Here is a 26,434-nt window from a genome sequence, read left to right on the forward strand (position 1 = left end):
AAATGGACCGGGCAATCGGACTTTGACTTTTGATGTTAATAGGTACATTACCTTTAGATTTAAAACTTATGAAAAACCTAAGAAAAAGGAAAAGGTGAAACCAACTGATTATGATAAATGGATAAAGGATGATAAGTTACGTTGGGATCTCCTCGTAAGTTCCCCTTCACCATATCATGCAACAATCAAAGTACATGAAGCTAACTTTATTTCTTGCATTCACTCTTTCTCTCTTTGGATATCGACTTTATCATTTATCAAATAGTGTTATGCTCGTTCTGATGGATATCATGAAGATATACCTGAATGGACCTTCAAAGAGGATTACAAACACCCTATAAGCGGTACCAAGAATCATCCATTTGATCTAGTCTATTGTTGGACTGAAGCCTCAAATAGTTTTTGCCATTTCAAGAAATGCAAAATACCACATGTGAATACTGTAAGTGATTAAGAGTATCTCATTTCTTGAAGTCGCTTTCATCGATTTCCACTGGCCCTACCCATCGAGTTGTCTGTACTCTTATATTACACTTATGAGAACTTCAATTGACCTGGATATTTATCTAAATTCATGGCGGTTTTCGTTTTGGAGCATAGAATGAACCCGCATTGACGACGCTGACTTGATGTTTTGTTCGTAGACTCATTTATGATTCGAGCCGCTTGAAGCGTATCATGATGGTGTGGAATGCCTTGGTAGGACCATACCACCAATTCTTCTTCATCTGCTGTAAATCTGTAATTGCAACGCAGAAACTACCAACATGTGTTATGCATACTTTACTTACATTCTCACTTTTTGAAACAAACTTCCTGCACAATGTACAAGAGCGATGACAAGGACTGCGACGGCTTTGGGATGCATTGACTTTAGATCTTGAGATATGTACATAGCTTGCGTGTTACTTATGCATTTTCAGATATCACACCTGTTTCACCTGTTTCACATAATTGCACTAATAACACCAGTTTTCTTACCTGAAACGCTGTAACTACAACTACCTTATCCGATACCGCCATTTGCCGAACTTTAGATTAGATCATGTACCATTCATCGAAAAAACGATCCGATCACAACTCTGCAATTTGATACAGGAACATGCAAAAAGAACGCTAAAAACAAACGAATGATAGTGCAAGACCGAGGCTACTGTATGACATCGACATACACAAATATGATTCGTATGCTGTGTAAGAACCTTTGTCATTGTTACGCAAAGTGAAAGGTCTATGGTTGTACTCATGGTGGAGGGATGTTCTAGTGGATGGGATGGTAACTAGTATAGGTAGTTCAAGTAGATAAGTGTGAGTCTCATCATAAATGTATTCATTATTGTTCTTGTTGATTCATTCGTTCATCTATTCAACTAATTAAATACCTTTGATTTAGATACAACATCTATCCATACTGCGCAATCTCCCAAGAAATGATTGATCTCGGAAATGATTTAGCAAAAACCATATGTGAAGAGTATCTATCACCTAAAGATATACTTAACTGTATTCCACTTTGTAGAGGATTAAAAGGAGTTTTAGAAGATTCACCTATTGTTCAACTTAAATTACATAATTACTTATATCAACTTCCTGAATATCAATCACAAAATACAATCAGAAGAGATCATTGTAACAGTTTTAAAGGATTTGATAATAACAGCAATAATGGCAAACGAAATAAACAACTAAAAATTCCACCTAAAATACAACTTGATAAATTGCGAAATAAAGAAACCAATTTATCTTTTATGACACTCACACATAATAGAATAAAAATTCCATCTAATCAACATATCATCTCAATAAATAACGATGCTTTTATTACTATTCCAGATAATCAAAGTAGATGGGAAAATACATCAGATGATGAGAATGATAATGATGATCACGATATCTTAGCTACTGTATGGACTATAAACGGAAAACCAAAGTACAGTCTAGATGGTGTATCACAATTGGAACACAAAGTTATCAAAGTCAGATTTGATATAGAAACAGATTTGATCGTAGCGGATATAGATCAAGGTGTGATTATAGTTGCTGAAAGTACGATAAATAATTCGATTTATAAAATCCACATTTTCCAGATAACAGAAGAAGAAGAACAAAAGATCCATATAGATGAAAGGCAATTTGAGATTGATGTTGGACCCAAAAAAGATTTAGAAAGTATCAAATTATTATTAGGTCAAAATGGAAATATAGTCGTGTTAAGAAGAAATCAAGTTCAATTGTATAATTGGATAGACGGTACACTAAAAAGGGTAAGGTTTCTGGCTTTTGATTTCTAATCGATTATTCAAATCGGCTGTGAGGCTGATCTTTGCTATTTGTGCATTATAGCAATTTATCATTCCTGGACAAAATGATTTACCAGATGATATGGCTTTTGTGGGGACGGACATTTTAGCCATTCGTGCTAAATGCGATGCAGAAGTGACTTTAGGGTGAGTACCAAAAAAAAAAAGAGTCTGTCACTATATTTAATTGCGACCTATCCTGACTTTCGGCTATCCAGTGGAAAATATCTCAATCGATTGGAAAGGGACTTTTTGGTATTTTACGATATCGTCAACCCAGTTTATCCCCATTTTCCCTCTGATTTTCCTTCTTCAACCTCTTCTTCAACATCACCTTTCGACCCAGTTTCAGCAATTCAACCGAATCTAATTCTGCGCTTTCCTCAATCAGGCAAAGATGTACCTGAATCAATGTTAATCAATCTAAATTCAACTTATCACAATACGACAAAATTTCAATCAGGTTCTTTCAATTCAGATAATACAGGGAAAAGTGATATATTAAATTTCCAAATTATTAGAAATACAAGCTCACTACATGCTGATAGATACTCGACAAATCAGTTTTCAATTTCATTACCTTTATTTGAAATACGTAAATTAATTGTTGAAGTTGATCATAATTTCTCAAAAAGCGAAACTATAACAAATACAAACACCAATGCAGATTTGAATGATCCGATATATAAAGTAGATGATCAGATCACGATCTCACCAACTAAATGGCTTAATAATACACATTATTCGATTTTAGATGAGGAAGAAGAAGGTCAAGGTGAATATCAGCAATCGTCCGATAATCAAGTGAGTTACGGATTAAGAAAAATGACCTGTCATTGGGTTAATATATTAGAAGAGAACACATATACAGATGATCCTTTAGATTTTGTGGAAGACGATGGATGGAGTCCTAGAACTCCTGAAGAAAGAGCTAGAGCTGAGATTGAAATTCAAGAGAAGATGAATGAAAGTAAACCCTCTACTTCAATTTACAAAATAAAATTGAAAGACTTTAATCCACGATTGATTCGATTCATGTCTTCAGCTACTCATAAAACTAATATGTTAATTATGAATCAGGACAGAGACGAATCATCAGACATAGCTCTAGAAGAACATAAAATGTCGGGTGGTGTCTCACCAATATTTCACAAAGGTCAAGTCATTACTCCGAGCAACGAAAGAATTGGATATATCCAATATGAAGCTTCATTCGATTTACCTCAGATAAAATCTCCACATATGACTTATTTTACTGGTGATAAATTGTACTTAAAGCAATCGGTAAGTTGACCTAACTTAAATTATAATATCTGACTATATGTAGATGGCTAACTTCGGCATTTCCGTAATACTGAACTTTCTTAGAATGGTTGGATAGATATTCTTGATTTCAATTGAACAAGGTCTAATCTTTTGCCTTTAATTAAAGTTGGAAATCCTTACCCAGACTTCAATCTATAAGTAATGTATCACTCGCATTTCTGCATGTAGCCCCAAATAATGTATATTGTACTGTAATTACGCATGATTTCATGACATATGTTAAATATTAAATGGCAATATATTACAAATAATACAAATGATTAAGGTGCACAATGTGCTTTTATGCTTGATATATTGATGAATAGAAAGTGACGCAGTGTTGTTGCGAGATATCTTGGAATTGAGTTGTTTGCTCTATATCGAGTTATCTGGAATAGGTGAATCCCCATCAACATCCATTGCGCTTGGTGTCGTCATATCTGTACTGCCAGTTCCTTCATAGTTTGCGGTAGAAGCTGGATTGGTAGAAGGTATCTTGCTAGTATCGACAGCTACAACGAAGACACAAAATTTTGATTAGTCGAGCTGGACATAGTTGAGAAAAGATAAAACTCAGCTCACCTTCAGATCTACAGGCCGGACAACTATTTCTACCTTTACTTAACCATTGATCTACGCATTCCTTATGATATCCATGTCTACAATTAAGTATTCTACATTCATCTTCTGCTTCGTAGTCACTTAAGCAGATCTACAATCGATAAATATTTATCAGTATGTACCTGAGAAATATGTTTAGAAATGAAGAGCAAAGAAAAACTTACCAGACATCTATCAGCACAAATATCCAATAATTCACCTTTCTTATTTAGGTTAATCATCTCTTCACCTTTAACAATTGTCAGACCAGAATTTTCAATTTCACTTTGATTGACTGTAGGTGGTTTAGCTGGGCCCATTAGTTCACTGATTAAATTCATATCTTCATCTGTTAATGGTCCACCTGTTATTAAATTTGGAATTGATAATAATGGATGGTTTTGTGGATAGTTTCCCCCTATCACATAGACTAAATATGTATTTAACAATTCACCTCTTTCTTCGCCGTCTCCTCTCGAGCCTGACACTCGATCTCTTTGTCTAGAAGATGGATTCAATCTTTCCATAAATCTTTCTCTTAATGATCTTCTTTCTGTTGTAGGTATTGTAGGAGTAGTTTCAGAAGAGTCATTCGAAACTTCAGGAAGAGCAGGTGATGATACTGCAGGTGATTGTGCTAAATCTGGTATACCAGCTGGTCCATTCAATACACTGTCCGCATCCGACTCCCCAGTAGCATTTTCAGGTACTTGTCCATCCATGAAAGGGAAACTTGGATGTGAAGCTAAATCATCTGTTGTCATATTAGGATTGTGTCTGATACTTCTTACCCCGATGAAAATACAGGGTACTATAGGCTGATTTTCAGTTTCAGCAGTCTGACTGTTGTTCTCCCCTGATACTGATGGTCCATTTGGTGGAGGAACTGGAGGAAACATGTGAGCTCTGAAAAAGTTCAACCTTCTCGGTTGACCATCTGAACCGCCGGTAACCTGCGGAACAGAAGTATTTGGTTGACGAGGTAGGTTTTGCCCTAATTGTCGATGGAAGGTAGGAATAGCAGGATCTGATGATGTAGCTGCAGATGGAGGTAAAGTATTTGGTCCAGCTTCAACTTGTGGTTCTAATGGGGCCTCCATAGTAGGCGTTGGAGGTGTTGGGGTGGGCGCAGAGGATGGTGCAGTGATGAAGCTTTCTTCTTCCCCGACCTGTCTCATCTCTTCACCCCCTGTTTCTACTTGACTGAGATCCGGGTTGGATGATATGATCCGATCACTGATTGACGATTCTAGAGGTAATGGTCCAGCAAATTCCCTAACAGCTCCTACTAAATCGCCCTGGACACCCTCTAAGAACCTCTGGAAATCAGTAGAGATGATCTCAGCATTATCATCTTCAACGCCTTCTCTACTTTCGTTCGTTCGAGGTAAAGTGACATTGTTTGAACTTGGTGATGTGCCCTCTCTGGCATTCTGTATAGCATTTCTGAGATAATTGCCCAAAGCAGCTTCTACAGACTGAGTACGGTTCGGTCGAGGTCGTAATCGATTAACAATAGATTCTAAAGCTGAAGCGGCGGGAGATCGAGGAGTTGTTGATGGAAGTGGGCGCGAAGATGGGGCTAGCAAGGTAGTAGCAGTGGCTGCAGCAGCGACACTGGAGAACGATTATAAGCTGATCAGCCTCTAAACATGCTATTGACAAAGCAGCCTGTTATATAATCACTTACGTTAGTAAACCACCGATCATCCTAGCCTGAGTTTCCAAGCTGGACCCTCGCCTTTCTTCATCCTCACCCCTAGATCTCCTAGTTCTAGTATGACTTCCTTCAGACGATCTTCGATTCCTTATTCCCGGTCTTCGTATGCTTGATCCATTCTCAGACCCCTCAACTGTACTATCCTCACCAGATGATTCCCCTTCTGAAGATGGTGAAGCATGGGTTTGAGCTAACCCTTGAATGATCAACACAGCACCTGCGGCTTGTCTTCTATTTCTATTGTTGTTTGCTACTCTTTCTCTAGTTTCATTTAACTCTCTTTCAGTTTCAGCCAACTCTCTACGAGCTTCAGCTAATCTACTATTCAATTCATCTATTCCATCTTGTGCATTTTCTAAATCACGATCAATAGCAGATGGTGAAGGTAAAGGTGATGTTCGATTGGAAGGGCCTGGTGATATTTCTCCCGGAGCAGAGAACCCTAATAATGCTGTTAACCTATCTGACATTGTTCTTGAATTGTTTTGACGGGAATTATTGGTAGAAAGAGATCCCTGATCATTCAGATCAGGCGAAGAAGTTGATCTTCTGAATCTATTGAATAATCGATCTACTGCTGGCGTAGGTGAGGAGTTTGGCCATTCTGGACCTAAGGCATCTCTAATAGTTGATAACGATCTAAGACGTTCCTCAGCCAAAGGATCAGATATTTCCGAAGATGGGGTGCTAGGTAAAGGTATTGTTGCTGGGGATGGGGATGATGATATCGACGCAACTGGAGAGAAATTTGGTATCGATGATGAGGATGCGTGGGTGGGAGAAGGCGGCGATATAGAAAATGAAGGTTGCGATATGATTGGTGCTAGAATGGGAGCAGACGTAGAAGGTTCTAAAGAAGTAGAAGAGGTAGCTGCTATTATCTCTTGCATAGGTTCGTCGGATGATGTTGTGTGATCTTCAGTAATTTGCATTGGTGAGTCATCCTTTCTTCTCACAGTCTCCTCTAGAAGCTTAGAAGCCGTTGGGGTGGTAGGATTTAAGCCTTTATGTTTCTTCTTTCTCCCTTCTGCATCTTTACCTCCACTTCCACTGAAATTACCAAGTAATGATTCTGAGGTAGAACTACCTTGTCTGAGTCTTTTTGAACTTGATGAGCCATTGTTGGAATCACGACGACCTAATGTCGATAGTCTACGTAAAGAGTTCAGGCGAGATAGGGTATTTGACGGACGTCTTGTGGTCGGCGGTGGAGGTGATATAGGTGATCGAGCATTAGAGGAGGAATTTGAAGGCCTATTTCGTTGTGGTTGCGATTGAGAAGATCCCATGATACCTCTGAAGTATAAGAGTCAACCCTCCGATGCCTTTATAATACTACTTTGTATCTCACTTTTATCGCTTCTCGGCTTAGATCCTCGTTAAAATATTGAGTAAGCCTTGATGAATGTCGATTTATAATCAGAGTGTTCTCGATCTTGAAATTCCATTAATTCGTTAAGTATTCTATCTAAGTAAGTCTCGCTTGATCTTGTCGCCAATAGTCAAGCCTGCTACTTGGTTGATCATTGAAGAGGAGAGAATAACGCTTATCGTTTGGTGGACTAAGAGGTGATTGTGGAATAGCAAGGAATAAAGAGGATGGATCATTAGAAAGTTAACAACGGCTAATGGTCGTGTGTTGTACGGTGGCGATGACAGCTTAATGATATAACTCGCGTGATAAGGGTTATAGGTTTCGGCAATTTCCGCCTACGATGACGACAGATTAATATATTGATATTCCAGAGATAACGATAAAACCTCCAATTTGACCTGTTGACATGATGCTGCATTTGTGTTGGAGTTATTGATCTCACAATCATTGATCTGTTTTGCATGTAACTGAAATACATAGCTTGAAATCCATATAATGACATTTCTAAGTTATCGAGGAGATATCTCACCCATCTTTGAAGTCGACTAGGTAGTTTTCATTACGCCTGCCATCAAGGAGACTTTCACACTTAGTCCATATGCCATGCGATGGTTCGATTACTGACTCGAATTAGAGATCCCCTCATCAACTCAGCATTCGGTTGGCGGCATATGAAGAGTGACAGACAGACCTCAACGTACTCGAAAGATGTCTTGGTAAACGGACGGCCAAGACAGACTGATTGTGTATTTTACTTTACTCGTAAAGGATGCGGATGTTTGTCAAGTTGAATGATGGTTTACCTCTTATTGCATTTATCGATTCAAAGGTATCAGGGAGTTGAACAAAGCCGTATACGATGAGTTGACCTCCCTATACTATTCTTTGAACTGATCTGTATTTGGTTTTCAGTAGTCTACTTGTTTCTACAATATTGAAAAGAGCAACTATCATTAAACATATCAACCCCTACAAGATGTCTAACAGTTATAGCAATACACCAACAAGGCGAATAGCAAGATTATCTCTTGGACCAAGAAGTCGATACTTGAAGAATAGACCTATCGTTTCTACAGATAGTATTTCATCAGCTTGGATATCAAGTATCGATACATCATCATCAGCTACCTCTTCTGCAGTGATATACCAAGGAAAAAAAACCTTTGAATGGAGGGATAGAGTTATCCTTAAGTTGGGATCGAAAGGTGGGTGGCCTGTAGATCATTACGAGCTCGAGGTAGGTATCACATTTCGTCTTGTAGCAAATCACGGACAATACTATTCGTTTACATGACTTTGCTAACTTGATGTTGTTATATGGATATAGAGACAAGAAGCTGAAGTGAGTATGCAAAATCTGTTACGCACCTTCACTCCAGATACGGACTTTAGCTGAGAACCTATGTTTACGTTCTAGCACCATCTTCTGAGAATGTGTAAGTCAGATCACTTACGGTATCAGTACAGGATTTAGATTATACTGAGATGAACGATGAATATCAAAAAAATGCAATTCTAGTACTAGGATGTGAGTGAGACTATGAGAGAGCATCAAATTTCAGAAAGGCTGAATTCGAAATAACCAAACGTAGACCCCTATATCGGACCCGTAAATGAGATACTGACTCATCAGTCAAGCTCAAGTAGACCGAAGATACTAGATATAGGAACAGTAAGTTAAGCTGAAGACATTCACTTCATTCTATCAGAATATAAGATACATAATCATTCATTAACATGCTTTTTTTTGCTGAGAATAGGGAACGGGAATGTAAGTTAACCTAGCCTCCAATAACTACCGAAAGAGATATAACATTTAACATTGATCTTTAATTGATGTTCGGGTATGATAGATGGGTAATTGAAATGGCAGATCTTTTTCCTCAGTCAGTAATCTCTCTAGCAAAACTGGCGAAATCGATCAGGCGCTGGTGGCGATAGTATTGATACTGCTTGACGTTGTATAGTGCGGAAGTGATAGGGTGAATTGCATCCCCTTTTTTCCCTGTTCCAGAATACAGTCAGTATCTTAGCTAATTCAGAAATGATGTACGATGGTTTCGGTATTAGAGTTGAAGAAATAGCTATACAGCCTGAGTAAGTCGGCTCATCTTCCTTCGCTCTCAGTTGATCATTAAGTGATTGATGTAAGAATTCTTTCCTTAGATGGATACCGCCAAATTGCGAGTAAGTCTTTCGAGGTATATGATCATCTTTCCGTGTACCGACATCTCATGGAAGAGATAGATCTTGGAGATTGATGTTCATTGTGTGATGTATCACTCACTTAGAGTCGACGTGTAAGTCAATCTGTACCGCCCAGGTAATACATGAACCTAGTTGTTCTCCATAAGGAGATAGCTAACACAATACAATCTCACATTGTCACCATATGCAGATGGGATTTAACAAAACCACTTCCGTATAAATCTTCTTCTTTTGATATCATCCATATCCGATCTTTACAGAATCGAGTAAGTCGAGTGTACCAATTCCTCTTACTTCCAGACCACGCAATGCGAAAAATCCAAATATTAGGCAAAAATCCATATATATTGTACACCTGATACTGATCCCTCGATCGCATCTAGATAACATCCTATACAGCATTAATCACTCAAGTTTTCGATCTACTTAAACCAGGTGGACTATTAATGATATTTGAAGATTTCACTTTACTCCCACAACCACAATCCGCTACCGCACAAACGGATGTAATACCTGATAAAAAGGTTAAAGCATTCTTTGACGCTTATAAAAGATCTTTCAAGTATAATGGGATGAAACAAAATTCACTGGAGGATGTTATAAATACCTTCAGAGATTTTAGGGGTTGCGAAGTTAAGGGTGATTTGATCAAGGTCCCGATAGGGCATGGATCAGGTAAGTCAAATATCAACACTTTCCATCTACCATAAACGAATGTGTAATAGTGTTAGCAAAATTCATGATTATTTATTCGGTATATATACTCATATTGAGGCAACGACTTAGGCAAAACAACACAATTATCGAAAATCCATTTGATCAATTTAAAAGCTTGGATAGAATCCACTAGGTATATGATTGTTCATTCAGGTGGATATACAGACGATGAATTCGATCTACTGAGTAAGTGTTTTAGCTAAAACAGGGAGAGCATAATTTAAGCCACATCTACTCTTTGGGGCTAATCAATGACTTATCATTGACTTCGTAGGTGAAGCGTTGATAGAACAGATTGAGAAAGAAGAATTATACACTTTTTATCATTCTTTCAGTATAAGAAAAGCTTGAAGAGATGACATGCTTGGCATAAGAGGTTATGCGAGTGTTTCATACGAGTTTGGCCATAGCTTACCTATCCGAATGTAGAGAACGCAAAGTATACATACTATACAGATACAATGTCACATAACTTATGTCGTTTACAACTTGGCATACCTTGTTCCAATTTTTACTTTTCTCTTCGAATAGATGACATACCTTTTTTTCCTTCTATCATCCTACTGATTTTCAGTTATACTTCCATCCGTCAACAATATACTATCATCCACTACTTTGCCCTGAATATCCGATTATTTCGAAGCGAATTTACCAATTTGGTAAGCACCTTTTGCAGTTAATTTAGCTGCTCCAGCACCTAATTTACCTAACCCGGTCATAACCTATGGTATTAACGTATCAGCATTAACCCAGAACGAAGAACATAGATGAGATAATAGAAGAACGAGTATGAAGGTTCACCGGGGATTGTGCGGTCAAATAAGATAGAAGCAATATGTCTGTATTGTGGGTCCTCACTCACTTGATCTTTCCTTTCATTAGTAGCTATATTTCTCCATCCATCAGTGACTCTATCAGCAGCTACACCAATAGTATTTTGTGCCCTATCTGGTATATATCCTTGAGCTTGTTTCAAGTATGAAGGTTGCGATGGAGGGACGGGAGCTGTTATACAGAACAAATTAATCAGTATTTGCACTAAATATACCAGTTAAAACTCCTGACCAGTGTTTCCACGTTCATACTAGGTGATTTTCAATGCGGATTATGGTATTTCGTAGGACGAAGAATATATCTCACCTGTAGATACATTTCTTCTAGGAGGTTCGGGTGGAGTTTGAGGCATCATACCTTCTCTACCTAATGGAGGTAAGTTTCTTCTATTCTGGGACGTAGATGAGGTTTCAGCAGGTTGTGGTCTATAACCTTGTCTCGAAGGATCAGGTTGATATGTGAATTGTGATGCGCTTGTAGGAGGTTTAGGTACAGCTCTACCATTTGATGAGTTATTTAATGAAGATAATGATCCATATTGTACTGGTTCATTCGAATTATTACCTGGTCTAGTTGAATTGTTATATGAAGGTGGTGGCGATGTCGGTTGTTGTCTAGGTGGTTGAGGTTGAGCTGAAGGTGCTGTGTAGAATGGATTTGTATATGTTCTTGGTGGTTGTGACATTTTTGATACTGCTTTCGTTCGCGATCGGAAAGGTCAATTTCAGTCTGAAGAGATAAGGTTTGTAAAGTCTATATAGTAAGCTGAACAACAAAAGAGAGATGGGTTATTGTCTTTCTTGGCACCTATCATACTGGACCATCCCTTCATTTCATCTCTTGCAGCTGTGACGTTATTTCACCGAAACATGACCAGATTTGCTTCCGTTCTCGCTATTATATCCCTCCGTTGGAACTTTATGATTATCACTTACAGAAGTTTATCAATTTATCAGCTATCCTGTAGGTGTAAAATTAATCAACCTCATCTACTTATTAGCTTGCTTGCTTAGAAAAGCTTAGATACCATACATTTAGCATACACAGGATATTTTGTCCGCAGATATCAAGAGGAAATGGCCAATATCTCAAATACTTCCACATTTTTGCCGGTAGATCAAGCGCAAAAGGATCAACGACAACAGATGTTTTCAGCCCATTTACAAAATCAGCTATTACCTGAACTTGAAGGTATTAGACAAGCATTAGGTAAAGTAGAATTCGATATTTCAGAATAGTAAGCTGCTCGACAGGTGAATCTTTATAAGAGATTTCGCTGAAGGAAAAATACATATAATAGTGAAGACCTTCAGAATAAACTTGATCAACTTGCGAAATTGGATAAAAATGAAAGTATAGAAAGTTTAATTGAATTAGGTGCTGGTGTTTGGGTTGAGAGTAGAATGTGAGTTGATACCACATCTACCTCTCTTTAATCATTGAGTATATACGCACAAACACATATAGAAGTATATATGGGTGTGGGTAGTTTTATTCACCTTTGCTGATAGCCCAAACGGGAAATAGATTTGATACGCAAAATATCACTCTTGATTTGGGATTCGATATACATATGGACATGACATTAGGAGAAGCTAAAGAATATGTCGAGAAGAAGATGACAGTGCTAAAAAAGTCAGTTGTTAGTTCCTTGATTGTATGTCATTGGGCTCATGGTGTCGTAATTTCAACATTTTCAGGAAAAGAGATAATCTTAGTCAAAAAGAAGAATTCTTAGTTTGGGAAGTTGGTCAAGTGAGTATCATGGTTTTGGATGATCGCTCAAGAATATATACTAAGCCTCCCTCATTATTTCAGTTTCACGGCGCCCTTAGTCAAGAGCAAGATAAACCGATATTGCAAGTATAGCTAAAATACATCTAACGTGCCTATTAATAGTAGTGAAATGACATGATATGGATTTTCGATAAAAGGTATGTTCGACTGTCCATGCTATACGTCCATCCAACTGTCTATACTGCATAAAATATATCAACCAAATATTATTCCGATAATCCTAAATTGACTAATCTTTATTGATTTTAGGCTTTTCAACTAAACTGATAAAATTTTGTGATTTCCATAATTTATCTTTCAAACCAAATTTATCTAATAAAGGCATTATCCAACTAAATAAATTTGAAAAACTACCAACCCAAATTTTACCTCTTGGTTCAAATTTATCAATTTTCGAAACTAGACTTGATGCGAAATCTTTTGGTGTTGTAATATATTTAGCACCTATTTTAACTTGATCTAGGACTTTTGATTGGATTAAATCGAAATTATCATAATATCCCGATGGAGTTGATGATCGTATTGGGAATACATGAGAGATTATTTCAGTTGCAACGATACCTAGGTACAAAGGCATTTTAGATATTTGTGTTAGATAAACAAGGTCTTTGAAGTGAAGATGAAGATTAGATAAAGAATAATAGGGTGGAGATTTTTAGATAGACTTCTTTAATAGGAGTGGAGTGAAACAATCTATCGTATTTTGTTCCGTATAATGCGGCGAATGATGGATGTATTAGAACCTTACCTGTTTCGCAGTTGACCACCTTGATATTCAGATTTTCCATTTCTATTCTCATTGTATCTGTTAGACTTTCTAATGCAGCCTATAAGATCAAAAAGCAAAAAACACCACAGTATAGTAGTTAGCAATGACATGGTTTCACGAACAATATTGAATAAGCCACGTCAATGGAAACTTGTCAAGAACTTACCTTTGAAGCATTATATGCACTTGACCAAGCAGGATTCCAAACAACTAAACTACCCATATTCACTATAACACTCTTTCTGATTTTACCATTTGATTGAGTCTCGTTCCCAGATTTAATTAATAATGGTGCGAGTGCTTGAATTAAAGCCAAGGGTGATACAACATTGGTTTCTAGTAATTCCCGAAATCGGTCTATTGACATATCTAATGCTGGTGATGGTCCATTTACAGCTGCCTATAGTATGGTATGATTAAATATTGTAAGGTAAGAGAAAAGACATAAACGTATTCATTATGGTATATTGAAGACCTTGAGAATGATTAGAAAGGTGATTGGACTCAAACTCACATTATTTATGAGTAAATCCAATTTCCCACCAGTTCTTTCAGAAACTTGTCTGACAACTTCGACTCTTGATTTTTCATCATTAACATCCAATCTCAATAACTATAATACAGTATCAGTACCAGTATTTTTACGGATCAGCGCTTAAAGTCTATCTTTCTGTTGATGATGGTGTTGAACTAACTTCACATCTACCTTCTAATTGACTCATAGTTTCAACTTTTCTAGCTGTAACGAAAACTCTATAACCTCTTTCAACCAAGGCCAAAGCGGTTTGAGCCCCAATACCCGTGGGTGATGAACATCCTGTTATTAAAGCTGTTCTACGATTATCTAATTTTGTTTCCAGTGTTGTTGATGACATCTTTATATAGATTATCTATCTTTTTAAGTTATATGTCTATATATGAGCTTGTATGTCTGTGTGAACACTGCGTCTACGAGGGAAAGAAGAGTAATCCAGGATGAACTTTATGCCTTTTATAACTTGAGATATCTTAGCATCACTTCTTGCCCAAATGCAATTATACATCTCTTTGGCCGGCCGCCGGTCACTGAGATGGGTTCAAGATAGGAACAAAGATGACAAGCATTTAGATCAAACATTCCTTGCCCTTCGGTCTCCAAGACCACGTTCCCAAAACACTGTAAGTCTTACTGCTTGAGGATGATAACGATAAGATCTAGCAGCCTACGGGCATGGAATAATCTAGTCATATGGCAACGGCGAGAGTCGAAAATTCAGGAGGTAGTCAGTTTCTCTTGTTTATCCCACTGCAACTTATGAATAAGCATTGACCTAATTAAGCTCCACTGATTGATTCACTAAGATGAGATAACACTCGAGAAATTGGTATACCAAGCTATGCATGAACTACAGTACCTTATATAATGCGGGATTTTTTCAATAAGACGATCTGATAATTAGCCGCAATGCGATCGCTATTCAACCACGGTGAACTGTAGGTTTTTAGCCGACTAAGAATTAACGTAACAGATACGGAGGAATCCCACATCTGAGACGTCATCTAATTATTGTAGACCGTTAATAATGTACTGAATAACTGATACCTGACCTGAGTCGACTGTGATGTGTGGAAAGGAGCGACATGAACACAGTATTCAAGTTATTACACGACTAGCTGACAAAGTCAATTCGCACTTTGAAAGATTTCCGAGCGATTCCAAATTTATATTTATAACTCCTCAACGTCGTTGATCCATAAATATGTCACATAAGTGACCTCTTTGGCCGTATTGCCGATCAATCGAGACCGATATCCCATCATGAAACCTGACATGTGTGAAATGCATACATAAACATATACTGTGTAAAGTACACATACTTAAGCCTGTGCGCACGTGTGTCTCACATTGTGTTTTCGGATTACCTGATCCTTTCGTTTATGAACGTACAGCTTCAACGATGGATAGATCCATAAAATATATAGCCTCTGCTATGTCGAAGTCGACCCTTAAAGTGGTGATAACCAACTCCATACTCGACAGTGGAGGGCTAGCTAACAGCGCTCAGAGGTCTCGTTTCAATTCAAACGATCGCTCCGATATTGACGCAGAATTGAGTCCTCTAGCATCGGATGTATTTATCATTTTTGTACCGCACATCACCAAGTTATTTTTGGAGTATTATATTACTACTGTAGTACCGAATTTCAGGAACCCTTTCTTCGATCACATCACTTGGTGCGTAAGACAAATTTGCCCTGCCCCTTGCCGGATCGCCTGAAAGGCATGTTAAGGATACATCAAATTATTTTATACACTTTACATTTAACATACCATACGGTGCATCTGCTGTACACGTCAAAGATAAGGAAATGAAACCTCTTACGATATCATACCTCATCAATTATCGAAACAAACCCTTAGAAAAAGCTGTTCTTAGCGTCATCTGTCAATCTAAACAACGTAAATAACCACTCTTCCTGATGTCCTTCAATCGCTATTAACGCAAAATGGACAGCCCGAAATCAATCATCCGAACCGGCTGCTGGGCGAATGTCGGTGTAACGCTCAGATCCCATGAGAAAAGAGGACTTCTCATATCTTACCACTGCTACCCTACTGCCCCGGTTGGGGAGGAGAAATGCTGTTGAATTTTGTGGAAGGTCTAGGCGATAAAGATATATATATGGACCTTAACACAGTCAAGAATAATATGCCATTCCTTTTGTTCCTTCAAATTTTCAACTTAAATACCAAACAATACATCGTACTCAGCATATAGTAGAACAGAAGTACAAACAAACAACATGACTATCGTTAAACCATCTCACTTCGTCGTTGTACCACTGGGTATGTGGTGAGTGATTCAAGGTTTTTAAATTGATGATTGTTGTAACCCTCTAACTTTATGATATGCTGACATTGACCTTTTGATCGGTTCATAGGGGACATTTAAGACCATTATTACATTTATCACTCAATTTATTACACTTACACTCAAATCTACATTTGACTATATTGATACCACCTTCAATTAAACCTAGGGTAGATTCAGAATTAAAATCAAATTCATTTGCACATATCTATACCAAATCTCCATCAAATTCTGGTACTTCATCTCCAGATAAAAATCATCATCTTCATCATTATCATAAAACTGATAAAGAAGAACAAGAAAAAGAAAATAAAGCTATTGTAGATAGATTACAAATTATTACATGTATTTCAGAAGAATTTGAATTACCTAAAGAATGGTCACCTGAAACAATGGCAAAAGAATCAATGGATTATGCAAAAACTGTACCTTTATTCTTAAAAAGTTTACTTAGTGAACAACATAATTTAGATCATACAATAAATAAATTCCAAGATATTCCACCAAATTTTATGATTTTTGATGTAAGTCCTGTCTCATTTTTTTTTGGTTTGGAAATTTATAAGAAATAAAGGGTTTGTTCGAGCAAAGATTTGAACCAAAATTGATTTTCCCCGTTTGACAAATAATCGAATAGACTTTCCAAGCTTTCATCCCTGATGTCATGAAAAGCGTAATGTTAGAAATTCAAAAACCAATGGTTCCTTTAATCGCTTTTGTACCTAGTAATGCTTCAGCTACTTGGCAGTGAGTTTCTATCAATTTTTTTTCCAATACTTTAATAACGAGCCTAACGGAAAGAGATATAATCGATGGATAGTATGACTGACTATGACTACAATGTCTGAAATTAGTCATTTCGCCAAAGAAGAAAATGGTGGTTTCCTTTATAGAATGATTAGACTAGTGGAAGAAGATATAGCTAAAGGTAGAGATCCTCTTGAAGCTTACGCCGAGGTAAGTTAAATTTAAGCCTTGTCAACAAGACTCTTTTGCTCTTATGGTAAAGACTGGTTTTTTAGCATTCTTTCGCAACTTATGGTCAAGTTAGAGCTGTACCTGGTTTACCGACCAAATACGATTGTAAGTTTAGCAAATGTGTTGTCGATCGTCAAAGCCAAAATCAACGCTGATTATCCGGCTGGTATCTCGCTTTTACAGATGAATGGTGTGAGTGATAGATCTAGTGTGCAGACGAATGTGAACAATTGGGGATGACTGCTGATCTCTCTTCTACTTGTCATCATATAGGGCCAAACATGGCAACTGTGCCAATGCCACCTCAAGCATTCATACCTATCCTTCCGTCGACTAAAGCTGTCAACGACGAGATTGTAACGGGATTGATATGTCCAACTGCTGCTGAGATCGAACCTGTTGCCGTAGAAGCCTTGGAGAAGGAATTAGGTAAACGTATTTATATGGTTGGGTAAGTCCAACATGCAGTTGCCCTCTGAAAACTTGCACATGATGATTTAATGTACCAAGGATTTTCGAAAAAATTGACAAACCTATTTCATCTGTAGCCCTCAATTCCCAGATTCCACCTGGGCTGGACAAAATCCCGAAAGAAAAGCTCAAAATGAAGACGATGGAAGGGTATATGAGTTTTTGGATAAGATGAAAGGTAAATACGGGTCAAAGAGCGTCATCTACGTTAGGTGAGCTTCCAAAATGTATCGCGCATGTCGGATATCTCTATTTAGTTTTGCTTTTTAACTGATGACGACAACTCGTCCCGTCAAATTAGTTTGGGATCATTATTTTTCCCTGCTGCAAGACCTGAACTTATCAGATTTATCTTGCAAACATTGAAAGAATGTTCCTTCCCATTCGTCTTCGCTTATGCATCGGCATTAGCTTCTATACCTGAAGATTTGTTAGAAGAACTGAATGTTCAAGAAGATGCTTGTGTAGTAAAATTCGCTCCACAATGGGATGTTTTAAATCATGAAGCAATAGGTTACTTTTTAGTGAGTGATCATTTGACAAACAATATTCCAAATATGACCTGTTTGAGGGAACTTGAAGATCTCAAGCTGACACCTCGGATTATCTTACCAGTCACATTGTGGTTCTAATAGTACTGCCGAGGTAAGTAACGGCTTGATGAATAAGGGTAAAGTATATATTTCAAACGCTAATTATTCTCTTGACTGATTAGGCCGTAATTGCTGAACTTCCAATCATGGCAATGCCATTCACTGCTGATCAAGGAGAGTTTACTGCTTTACGTGAGTATAATATCTTCTTTCACTCCGAATCAAGTCCCGATAATATGGCGAGGAATATAAAGCTTGTACTAGTACTGATATCCTCTTCTTTCCTTAAATTTTTGATTATAAATTTGGTTTCGATGATCCTAGTATCTGAAATATATAAAGTAGCTATAGATTTAAAACAAATCAAAACATTTTCTAAACCTGAATTCAATAAATTATATGATGGTACGATCGTTGAAGGTACTGAAGCAGCCATTAAAAAAGAGTTGAAAGATACTTTTGAGAAGATAAGAGGTGAAGAAGGTAAAAACATGAGACAACGTATGAAAGATCTGAAAGCTCAAGTTAGAAAATCATGGGAAAATGGTAGATCAAAACAAGATATGTTAGCTTTAGGTAGATGTTTTGAATAGACTAGGACATATCACATATACATTTGACCTCTAAAGTATCACTCCGATATAGACGGATCACAGCTCAAATATAAATATGCTATGTCATCTACGATAGGTCTTCTACTATTCATCCCAATCGTCTGTCAATGGGGTGCAAATCAGGTATATAGAGTACAGTTTATATACAGAAAAGCCTTATCGCAAGCATGCATGCTATGTAAAGGGTCTGATCGGAGTTGACCGCCTTTTAACCATATGCTGTATAATATCTTTCAGTGTTCCTGACTCAATAGCGCGCCGAAAAATTCTAATCTTGACAGTACTAGTCTAGTCCTCATTTAATTTGCACGTCATCTTTACGAAATTTGTAAAAGAGAGATATAGAAAGACCGATATCAAGGATGTCAAGAATATCATCAAGATGGATTTTATGCATTCATTCATCTCTGGCTCAGATTGATAATCTCGTATTGACTCGGTACCTATCGACTCGAGCAGCGGCAAATTTTCTGATATACTGGAGGGCTGCTATCATTCAACCTATTCAATCTAGAGTTTGTAGCTGAAGATAAGAAAGATAGGGTTTACTTTTGGATTTCATCAATACCCTATATAACAATCCAAAGGACCCCCTTCTTCTGATCAAAAATCTCAACAAGCGAACGGACAACACACAAACAACGTATGTCACCATAGATATAGGAAAAGCAACTTGACGGCCACATACAAACAAACTTCATCGGTCAAATCCTGCAGGAAATCATATGCGTAGAGGAAGAAACAACTTTCAATGTTCATATGATGACTGCGAATTTTGCATTCGATTTACTGTCTACCAAAGTAGTGGAGATAGCAAGTAAAGCTACTTGTGGAGATGTATGGGATGGAACAGATTTTACACCTTGTTTCAAAGAGCGGTAAGCATACAATCATACAATGTTTAACTGCTTGTTCATTATATTATCTAACAATTATCATTTACAGATATATATCCAATTTTCAATATGTGATCATCTTCTTATCAGCCATTTACATCATCCTTAATACACTAATACCCCGGTACAGTTCATCATCACCATATAAACCTATTACATCAGAAACTTTAATATCACCATCCGCTTCATCCGATTTAGCTAAACTTGAATCAGATGTTATCTTAGATTCTGTAGCTTCCAATTTAATACGTTCTAAAGGAAAAGACAGTGAAAAAGAGAGATTGGACGATGGTGAAGCAGAACAAGTTGTGAAAGACTGGAAATATAATGCTAAAACAACAGAATCAAAATGGAGAACAATAAGATTCTGGGTAGGATTAATAGGTGCTTTAGCTTGGTTCGAACTTGAAATAGCAAGAGGTGTAATAGAAGGTACTTGGAAAGATGCTATTTTCCCTGTAAATTGCGAGCCATCCTCTTACCATTTATATGGATTATAACTTGCTGATTATCTCAATTCTCTTAGGCTTGGTTATCTTTAATAGCTCTCATACCATCATCTCCATTATCAGCTATTCTTAGTATACATATCTTACCTTCACTCCTTCTCTTCCGATCTAACATCATACAACCTCATACCTCATCGCTTAGAGTAGCAAGTGGTATCCTCGAAGTCGTGTATTGGGTCATAATGGTGAATATACCGTACTCAGAAGGTTTAGATAGATTGATGAAAGGTGGTTATTCAACAGGAGGTGGATCATCTGGTAGTTATGGGGAGAAATTACCTAAACACGCTGAGGAACCTGCTTGTAAGTTGCTGATTTTACTCAAAGCCTTTGCTATGATTGATAAGTATACTGATATCTATTGTTGTAGCCGTGTTTTCTCGAGCGACTTACGGCTTTCTACTACCCCTCTTGTTCAAGCATTATTTCAAACCTATCACCCTCACAGATATTCCAGCTATAAGAGAAGACGATGCTAGTGCAGCATCTGTCGGTGCTTTCAGAGCATATAGAGCCAGTAGAGATAAGAGTCATCTCTCCAAAACAGGAGAAAGGAGAATAAGAAATCTAGGTGCAGATTTATTCTGGTTCTTTCTGCCCGAATTGGCGATGCAGACTGTGAGTTTTGACGATATCTTATCCGTTGTCCCCCGCCTCTCTGATTAATATTGAACTGCAGATTTGGGCTATCACTTTTGTGTGCTTCCAATATCTTCCCCCAACTGGACTTCGACTCCTCTTACAATACGTCAAAGAGAAAGATACAAATTCTCAGCCAACTCATGTCGCAGTACTTTACGTGGCTATGATGGCTGGAGGACAAATTTTAGGTGTTGTATTAATGGGTCAATCACTCTTTATTGGCCGGCGCTTGTGCATTAGATTAAGAGCAATCATTGTCTCAGATGTGTTTGCAAAAGCACTTAGAAGAAGAGATTTATCAGGAAACGTAAAGAAAACCAAATTAGATAAAAATGGTAAAGTCATTGAAGATCCTGAAGCTGCAGCAAGTGAAGGTAAAATAGCAAACTTAGTATCAGTAGACGCCTTCACAATCTCAGAAATCTGCGCATATATCTATTATTTGGTCTCATGCCCCTTTGCTGTCATTCTTAATTCAATACTGCTTTATCGCACTCTTGGAGCAGCTTCATTCGCTGGTACAGCTGTACTCATCCTGCTTATGCCACTTCAAGGTTTGATTGGTCGATTATATACTATCTATCAGAAGAGATTTATGGCTGCAACTGATGCTAGATTAGAAAGTGTTACAGAAGTTATAGCACACGTCAAGTTGATCAAATTTAATGCCTGGGAAGAGAAATTCTTCGAGAGAATGGGTATAACCAGAAAGAAAGAATTGAATGCATTAGCATATAGATTCGCTACTACAACACTATTTCAAATTTTCGTATGGGGTACACCTGTTTTGGTTACAGGTGTCGCTTTCGCCGTACATAGTATGGTATTGAAACAACCTCTCACAGCTGATAGGGCTTTTGCCTCGTTAATTCTATTCAATATGCTCAAAGATCCATTAGCTTTATTCCAAGATACTTTGACTCGATTACTTCAAGCATATACATCATGCGGAAGAATTCAAGCTTATTTAGATGAACCCGATACGCTCAAATACAGGCAACTATCAACTCCTGGTCCTGGTGAACCTACTGTCGGTTTCAAGAATGCTATACTTGGATATACAACACATGACGATATACGTCAACTCTCTGATGATGATGCTGAACCTTTCGCATTAGGAGAACTAAATCTTTCATTCCCTGTAGGAGGTCTTAGTATTATCGCAGGTCCAGTTGGATCAGGTAAAACCACTTTAATTTTAGGTTTATTAGGAGAAGCAATGTTACTTCAAGGAAAAGTTTTCATGCCTGATGATCATGCTAATCGAGATATATGTCCTATTGATCCTTCAACTGGTTTGGCCGATACTACTGCATATTGTTCACAAACACCTTGGTTAATCGGTGCATCGATCAAAGAAAATATAATATTTGGATCAAAATACAATGATAAACGATATAATGAAGTAGTTGACGCTTGTGCATTAAGAAGAGATTTTGAAATTTTCGAATTAGGTGATCAAACTGAAGTAGGTGAAAAGGGAACTACATGTTCAGGTGGACAAAAAGCTCGTATTGCTCTAGCTAGAGCAATTTATTCTTCAGCAAAAAATATAATTTTAGATGACGTTTTATCTGCTGTAGATGCTCAAACCGCTAGACATTTATATGATAATGTTTTACAGGGAAGTTTGATTAAAGGTAGAACAGTAATTATGGTAACTCACCAGATAAATTTAGTAGCTCCCGCTTCAAGTTTTATAGTGTTGTTAAATGATGGTCAAGTTGAAATTTCAGGTACACCAAGCGAATTATCCTCTAGTGGTTATATAGATATACAGGAAGGTAGTGCTAGTAGTAGTTCGTCCACACCAACACCAAGCTCATCATCCACTTTTGGTATGACCACCCATAATACTGGATCAACGAATGATGATGGTAATAGACAAGGAGAAGATCTGATTGAACCTGTATTAGATGAAGAACCAATTGAAATTCTAGAAATACAAAAACAAAGTGATATCGACAAAGCAGCAGAAACAACTGATGAAGTTAAGTTGGACAAAAAATTAGTTGCTGCAGAAACTTCTGGACAAGGTATGGTTGGTTTAGGTACATATTGGTTATATTTCAAATCAATGGGTTCATCTTTATTTTGGTTTATTGTCATTTTCGCTTTTATCGGTTCACAAATCTTACAAATTTCAAATAATGCTTGGATAAAAGAATGGGCAAATTCAAACGATTATAAAAGTAAACAACAAAAATCTTCTTCTTCTTCTATGATCATGACTTTAATTGATAATAAAGACTACATTTCAGCAACGTTTCAAGATCAGTTGAAGAAACAAAGATCAACTTTATTTTATTTAGGTGTTTATTGGGGTATTTCAGCATGTTATATTTTAGCTGTAGCTGGTAGAGTTGGTATAACTTTTTTCGGTGCTTTAAATGCAAGTCAAAGTTTATATTCGAAATTAGTTAAAAGAATCTTAGGTGCAAAAATGAGATTCTTCGATTCCACTCCGTCGTAAGTCATGTATCTTCTCCTTAAGTATCCACTCTCATTTCACATGATGAATTTATCAAGTTAAAGCTAAATTCTTTAAACGTAATTTTTGTGTTTAGCGGTCGTATCATGAATAGATTAAGTAAAGATATGTCTTCCATTGATCAAGAAGCTGGTGAAAGTGAGTCAAAACTCCCGAATATCGAAAGTATCATCATCTTATACTGATATTCTTCTCGTGCTATTTTAGTCTTGATGTACTTTACAAATTCCTGTTTATCAGCTGCAGCTATTCTGGTGGTAGTTACAGTGTCGACTCCAGGTAGGTCACTGCGTTATATAATACGATGAAATGATACAATCTGAAATCCATTGTAATAGCCTTCCTTGTTGCTCTTGTTTTGATTGTTTTCGCTTATTGGCTTCTTGGTTCTCTATATGTGACCACCAATCGGGAAATAAAACGAATTGATGTGAGTCATTTGACTTATCATTTCGGTCTAAAGCATAGCTGATTATAATCGTGCATTTATAGAGTGTTACGCGGTCTCCCATTTTCATTTCATTTTCCGAAGTATTAGTTGGTATGTCAACAATCAGATCTTATGGAGATAGTGCAAGATTCATGAGAAAGCTATTCCATGAAATTGACCAAAATACGTAAGTGCTCACCGGATCATATCGATCAGATCTACAAGGCGCTAAAGCTAATAACATCTGAACGTGGACTTGCCGTAGACGATGTTTCTGGTATTTATGGCAAATCAATAGACTTCTCAACAATTTCTCCAACTTTATCGGTGCTTTCGTTACCATCTTCGCTGCTGTTTTCGCTCTAAGAAATCCTGATATGGATGCTGGAGCTGTGGGATTATCAATCACTTATGCTTGTAAGTTAATGGACTACACTCAGCTCCGCTTCGATGCTCACGAATTTCAATCGGTTTAGTATCCTTTACCGAATACGTCTTGTGGGTAGTCAGGTTGTATGCTGCTAGTGAAATGAGTATGAACAGTGTGGAAAGAGTAGGAGAATGTGAGTTGTTAACCTTCTTTTTAACGAATTATGGGAGGAGTAGCAAGGCTGAATAGGAAACTTGCGATTTAGATCTTGATCTCGAAGTTGAGGAAGAAGAACATGCTAAAGGAGTTGAACCTCCTGCACATTGGCCATCAAGGGAAGGTAGTGTTGTTGTGGAGAATTTAACGTGCAGGTATGCTCCTCAGGTAAGTCATCTTCGCGCGCGATTGAGGCGACCTTTATATTTTATAATAAGATTCATTGACTGAGCTTGCATTTACTACAGCTTGATCCCGTACTTCAAGGCGTATCTTTTACTGTTGGTCCAAGAGAGAAAATTGGGGTTTGTGGTAGAACCGGTTCAGGTAAAAGTAGTAAGTACTATGTTCAACAATCCTGTTATACTAGTTTGTACGACTAATGCTTTTCTGGTCATTTTGGCAGCTTTGGCTCTCTCCTTCTTCCGATTCTTACATCAAGATGGAGGCAAGATTGTTATAGATGGTTTGGATATTTCCAAACTAAGCTTGAACGCCTTAAGATCCAGATTAACCATTCTACCTCAAGGTAAATCAACTTTAGTTCGTTTCTGTTTATGTAACGTTGAGAGGCTGATACAATTTTGTTAAATTTCTTGCACAGAGGCTCAATTATTCTCTGGAACAGTAAGAGATAATCTTGATCCATTTGATCAACATGATGATTCTTCAATATGGGAAGCATTATCACAATGTGGATTAATAACGAAATCTAGACATCCATCAAGAATCGCATCTAGAGTACAATCAAAATCAGATTTAAATTCTTTAAAAACTCCAACGAAACAAAAAAGTACACCAAGTAAAAAAAGTTTAAGAGGTCAAGCTAGTGTAAGAAGTTTAATGAAAAATTTAGATAAAAAATTAGAAAATCTAAAAGACAATGATGATAATGATAATCACTTAAAGATAAATAATGGAGTGCAAGACGAAGAAGAAGAAGAAGAAGAAGAAGAAAGAGTTGTAATTAGAAGTTTGGATGAAAAAGTTGCTGTTGGTGGTAAAAATTTCAGTAAGTTGGATTATTGTTCCAACTTGTTTTGCGTGATTCACAAATCTTCACACGCCGATACAAGCGTTATAAAATACTGACTCTCAGTCGATTTGATCGTTTTTCTCACCACGCAGGTCAAGGTCAAAGACAACTTTTAGCCTTAGCAAGAGGTTTATTGAAACTTCGATCATCATCTTTCTTAATTATGGATGAATCTACAGCAAATTTAGATCATGCAACAGATACAACGATTCAAAATGTATTAAGATCAGAAATGAAAGATGTTCAAATGATTGTCATTGCACATAGATTAATGACTGTATGTGGATTGGATAAGTAAGTCATGTTTACTCCTGACCAGACATAGACGGCAAGGGTTTCATCAACGAATTGGAACCGCAAACAGGTTGAATAGAATTTTTGCTAATTTATATTACATTTACTTTTATTTCCCATTGATAGAATATTGGTTTTGGATCATGGTAAAGTAGTTGAATTTGGTACACCTTACGAATTAATGCAAAAGGAAAATGGATCTTTTAGAGAATTATGTAAACAATCAGGTGAAGAAGTACAATTATTAGAGGTAAGTTTGCTTTCACTCATGGTATTGTCATCAGTCCTTTTACATACTAATTTGAATGATCTATTTCAGCTTGCTAAACAGGTTCACGAATCTAAACAAAACGAAAACGAAATTTGATAAAATTGGTATTTCTAGTCAAACGTATACAGGATAGATAGATGCCCGCA

The 26,434-nt window shown here is 37.2% G+C and overlaps 9 protein-coding genes across 9 annotated transcripts; 6 read left to right on the forward strand and 3 right to left on the reverse strand.

Moving 5' to 3' along the window:
• Window positions 1–1,430: 1,430 nt before the first annotated feature.
• Window positions 1,431–3,701, forward strand: L201_005328 (uncharacterized protein; the record flags this gene model as incomplete). Its single annotated transcript, XM_066221059.1, has 4 exons — window positions 1,431–2,264; window positions 2,344–2,447; window positions 2,519–3,584; window positions 3,669–3,701. The coding sequence occupies 4 exons, from the start codon at window positions 1,431–1,433 to the stop codon at window positions 3,699–3,701; spliced, it is 2,037 nt and encodes a 678-aa protein (XP_066077156.1).
• A 279-nt stretch (window positions 3,702–3,980) lies between these two features.
• L201_005329 (uncharacterized protein) lies at window positions 3,981–7,214 on the reverse strand (the record flags this gene model as incomplete). The annotated part of the gene is made up of 4 exons (XM_066221060.1): window positions 3,981–4,117; window positions 4,188–4,317; window positions 4,391–5,822; window positions 5,896–7,214. The coding sequence occupies 4 exons, from the start codon at window positions 7,212–7,214 to the stop codon at window positions 3,981–3,983; spliced, it is 3,018 nt and encodes a 1,005-aa protein (XP_066077157.1).
• A 1,062-nt stretch (window positions 7,215–8,276) lies between these two features.
• Window positions 8,277–8,981, forward strand: L201_005330 (uncharacterized protein; the record flags this gene model as incomplete). Its single annotated transcript, XM_066221061.1, has 4 exons — window positions 8,277–8,537; window positions 8,628–8,642; window positions 8,768–8,828; window positions 8,893–8,981. 4 exons carry the CDS (start codon window positions 8,277–8,279, stop codon window positions 8,979–8,981), a joined length of 426 nt encoding a protein of 141 aa, XP_066077158.1.
• A 363-nt stretch (window positions 8,982–9,344) lies between these two features.
• On the forward strand, window positions 9,345–10,576 carry L201_005331 (uncharacterized protein; the record flags this gene model as incomplete). Its single annotated transcript, XM_066221062.1, has 6 exons — window positions 9,345–9,397; window positions 9,467–9,487; window positions 9,699–9,774; window positions 9,892–10,183; window positions 10,295–10,411; window positions 10,500–10,576. The coding sequence occupies 6 exons, from the start codon at window positions 9,345–9,347 to the stop codon at window positions 10,574–10,576; spliced, it is 636 nt and encodes a 211-aa protein (XP_066077159.1).
• A 281-nt stretch (window positions 10,577–10,857) lies between these two features.
• L201_005332 (uncharacterized protein) lies at window positions 10,858–11,744 on the reverse strand (the record flags this gene model as incomplete). Its single annotated transcript, XM_066221063.1, has 3 exons — window positions 10,858–10,947; window positions 11,088–11,230; window positions 11,366–11,744. The coding sequence occupies 3 exons, from the start codon at window positions 11,742–11,744 to the stop codon at window positions 10,858–10,860; spliced, it is 612 nt and encodes a 203-aa protein (XP_066077160.1).
• A 391-nt stretch (window positions 11,745–12,135) lies between these two features.
• L201_005333 (prefoldin, alpha subunit) lies at window positions 12,136–12,928 on the forward strand (the record flags this gene model as incomplete). Its single annotated transcript, XM_066221064.1, has 5 exons — window positions 12,136–12,296; window positions 12,360–12,464; window positions 12,587–12,694; window positions 12,760–12,814; window positions 12,878–12,928. The coding sequence occupies 5 exons, from the start codon at window positions 12,136–12,138 to the stop codon at window positions 12,926–12,928; spliced, it is 480 nt and encodes a 159-aa protein (XP_066077161.1).
• Window positions 12,929–13,085: 157 nt separating this feature from the next.
• On the reverse strand, window positions 13,086–14,500 carry L201_005334 (uncharacterized protein; the record flags this gene model as incomplete). The annotated part of the gene is made up of 5 exons (XM_066221065.1): window positions 13,086–13,417; window positions 13,605–13,683; window positions 13,792–14,025; window positions 14,140–14,238; window positions 14,321–14,500. 5 exons carry the CDS (start codon window positions 14,498–14,500, stop codon window positions 13,086–13,088), a joined length of 924 nt encoding a protein of 307 aa, XP_066077162.1.
• A 1,909-nt stretch (window positions 14,501–16,409) lies between these two features.
• L201_005335 (uncharacterized protein) lies at window positions 16,410–19,112 on the forward strand (the record flags this gene model as incomplete). Its single annotated transcript, XM_066221066.1, has 12 exons — window positions 16,410–16,459; window positions 16,548–17,001; window positions 17,115–17,224; window positions 17,332–17,434; window positions 17,500–17,560; window positions 17,639–17,647; window positions 17,729–17,906; window positions 18,004–18,138; window positions 18,228–18,450; window positions 18,542–18,571; window positions 18,642–18,711; window positions 18,844–19,112. 12 exons carry the CDS (start codon window positions 16,410–16,412, stop codon window positions 19,110–19,112), a joined length of 1,692 nt encoding a protein of 563 aa, XP_066077163.1.
• Window positions 19,113–19,895: 783 nt separating this feature from the next.
• On the forward strand, window positions 19,896–26,384 carry L201_005336 (uncharacterized protein; the record flags this gene model as incomplete). Its single annotated transcript, XM_066221067.1, has 18 exons — window positions 19,896–20,011; window positions 20,079–20,487; window positions 20,556–20,841; window positions 20,909–21,156; window positions 21,218–23,649; window positions 23,748–23,809; window positions 23,879–23,950; window positions 24,010–24,101; window positions 24,164–24,288; window positions 24,367–24,518; window positions 24,578–24,664; window positions 24,737–24,855; window positions 24,936–25,023; window positions 25,094–25,216; window positions 25,292–25,699; window positions 25,816–26,017; window positions 26,144–26,267; window positions 26,337–26,384. The coding sequence occupies 18 exons, from the start codon at window positions 19,896–19,898 to the stop codon at window positions 26,382–26,384; spliced, it is 5,193 nt and encodes a 1,730-aa protein (XP_066077164.1).
• Window positions 26,385–26,434: the final 50 nt, after the last annotated feature.

Source organism: Kwoniella dendrophila, chromosome 7 (assembly GCF_036810415.1).
Source record: "Kwoniella dendrophila CBS 6074 chromosome 7, complete sequence".
In the NCBI taxonomy this organism is placed as follows: domain Eukaryota; kingdom Fungi; phylum Basidiomycota; class Tremellomycetes; order Tremellales; family Cryptococcaceae; genus Kwoniella; species Kwoniella dendrophila.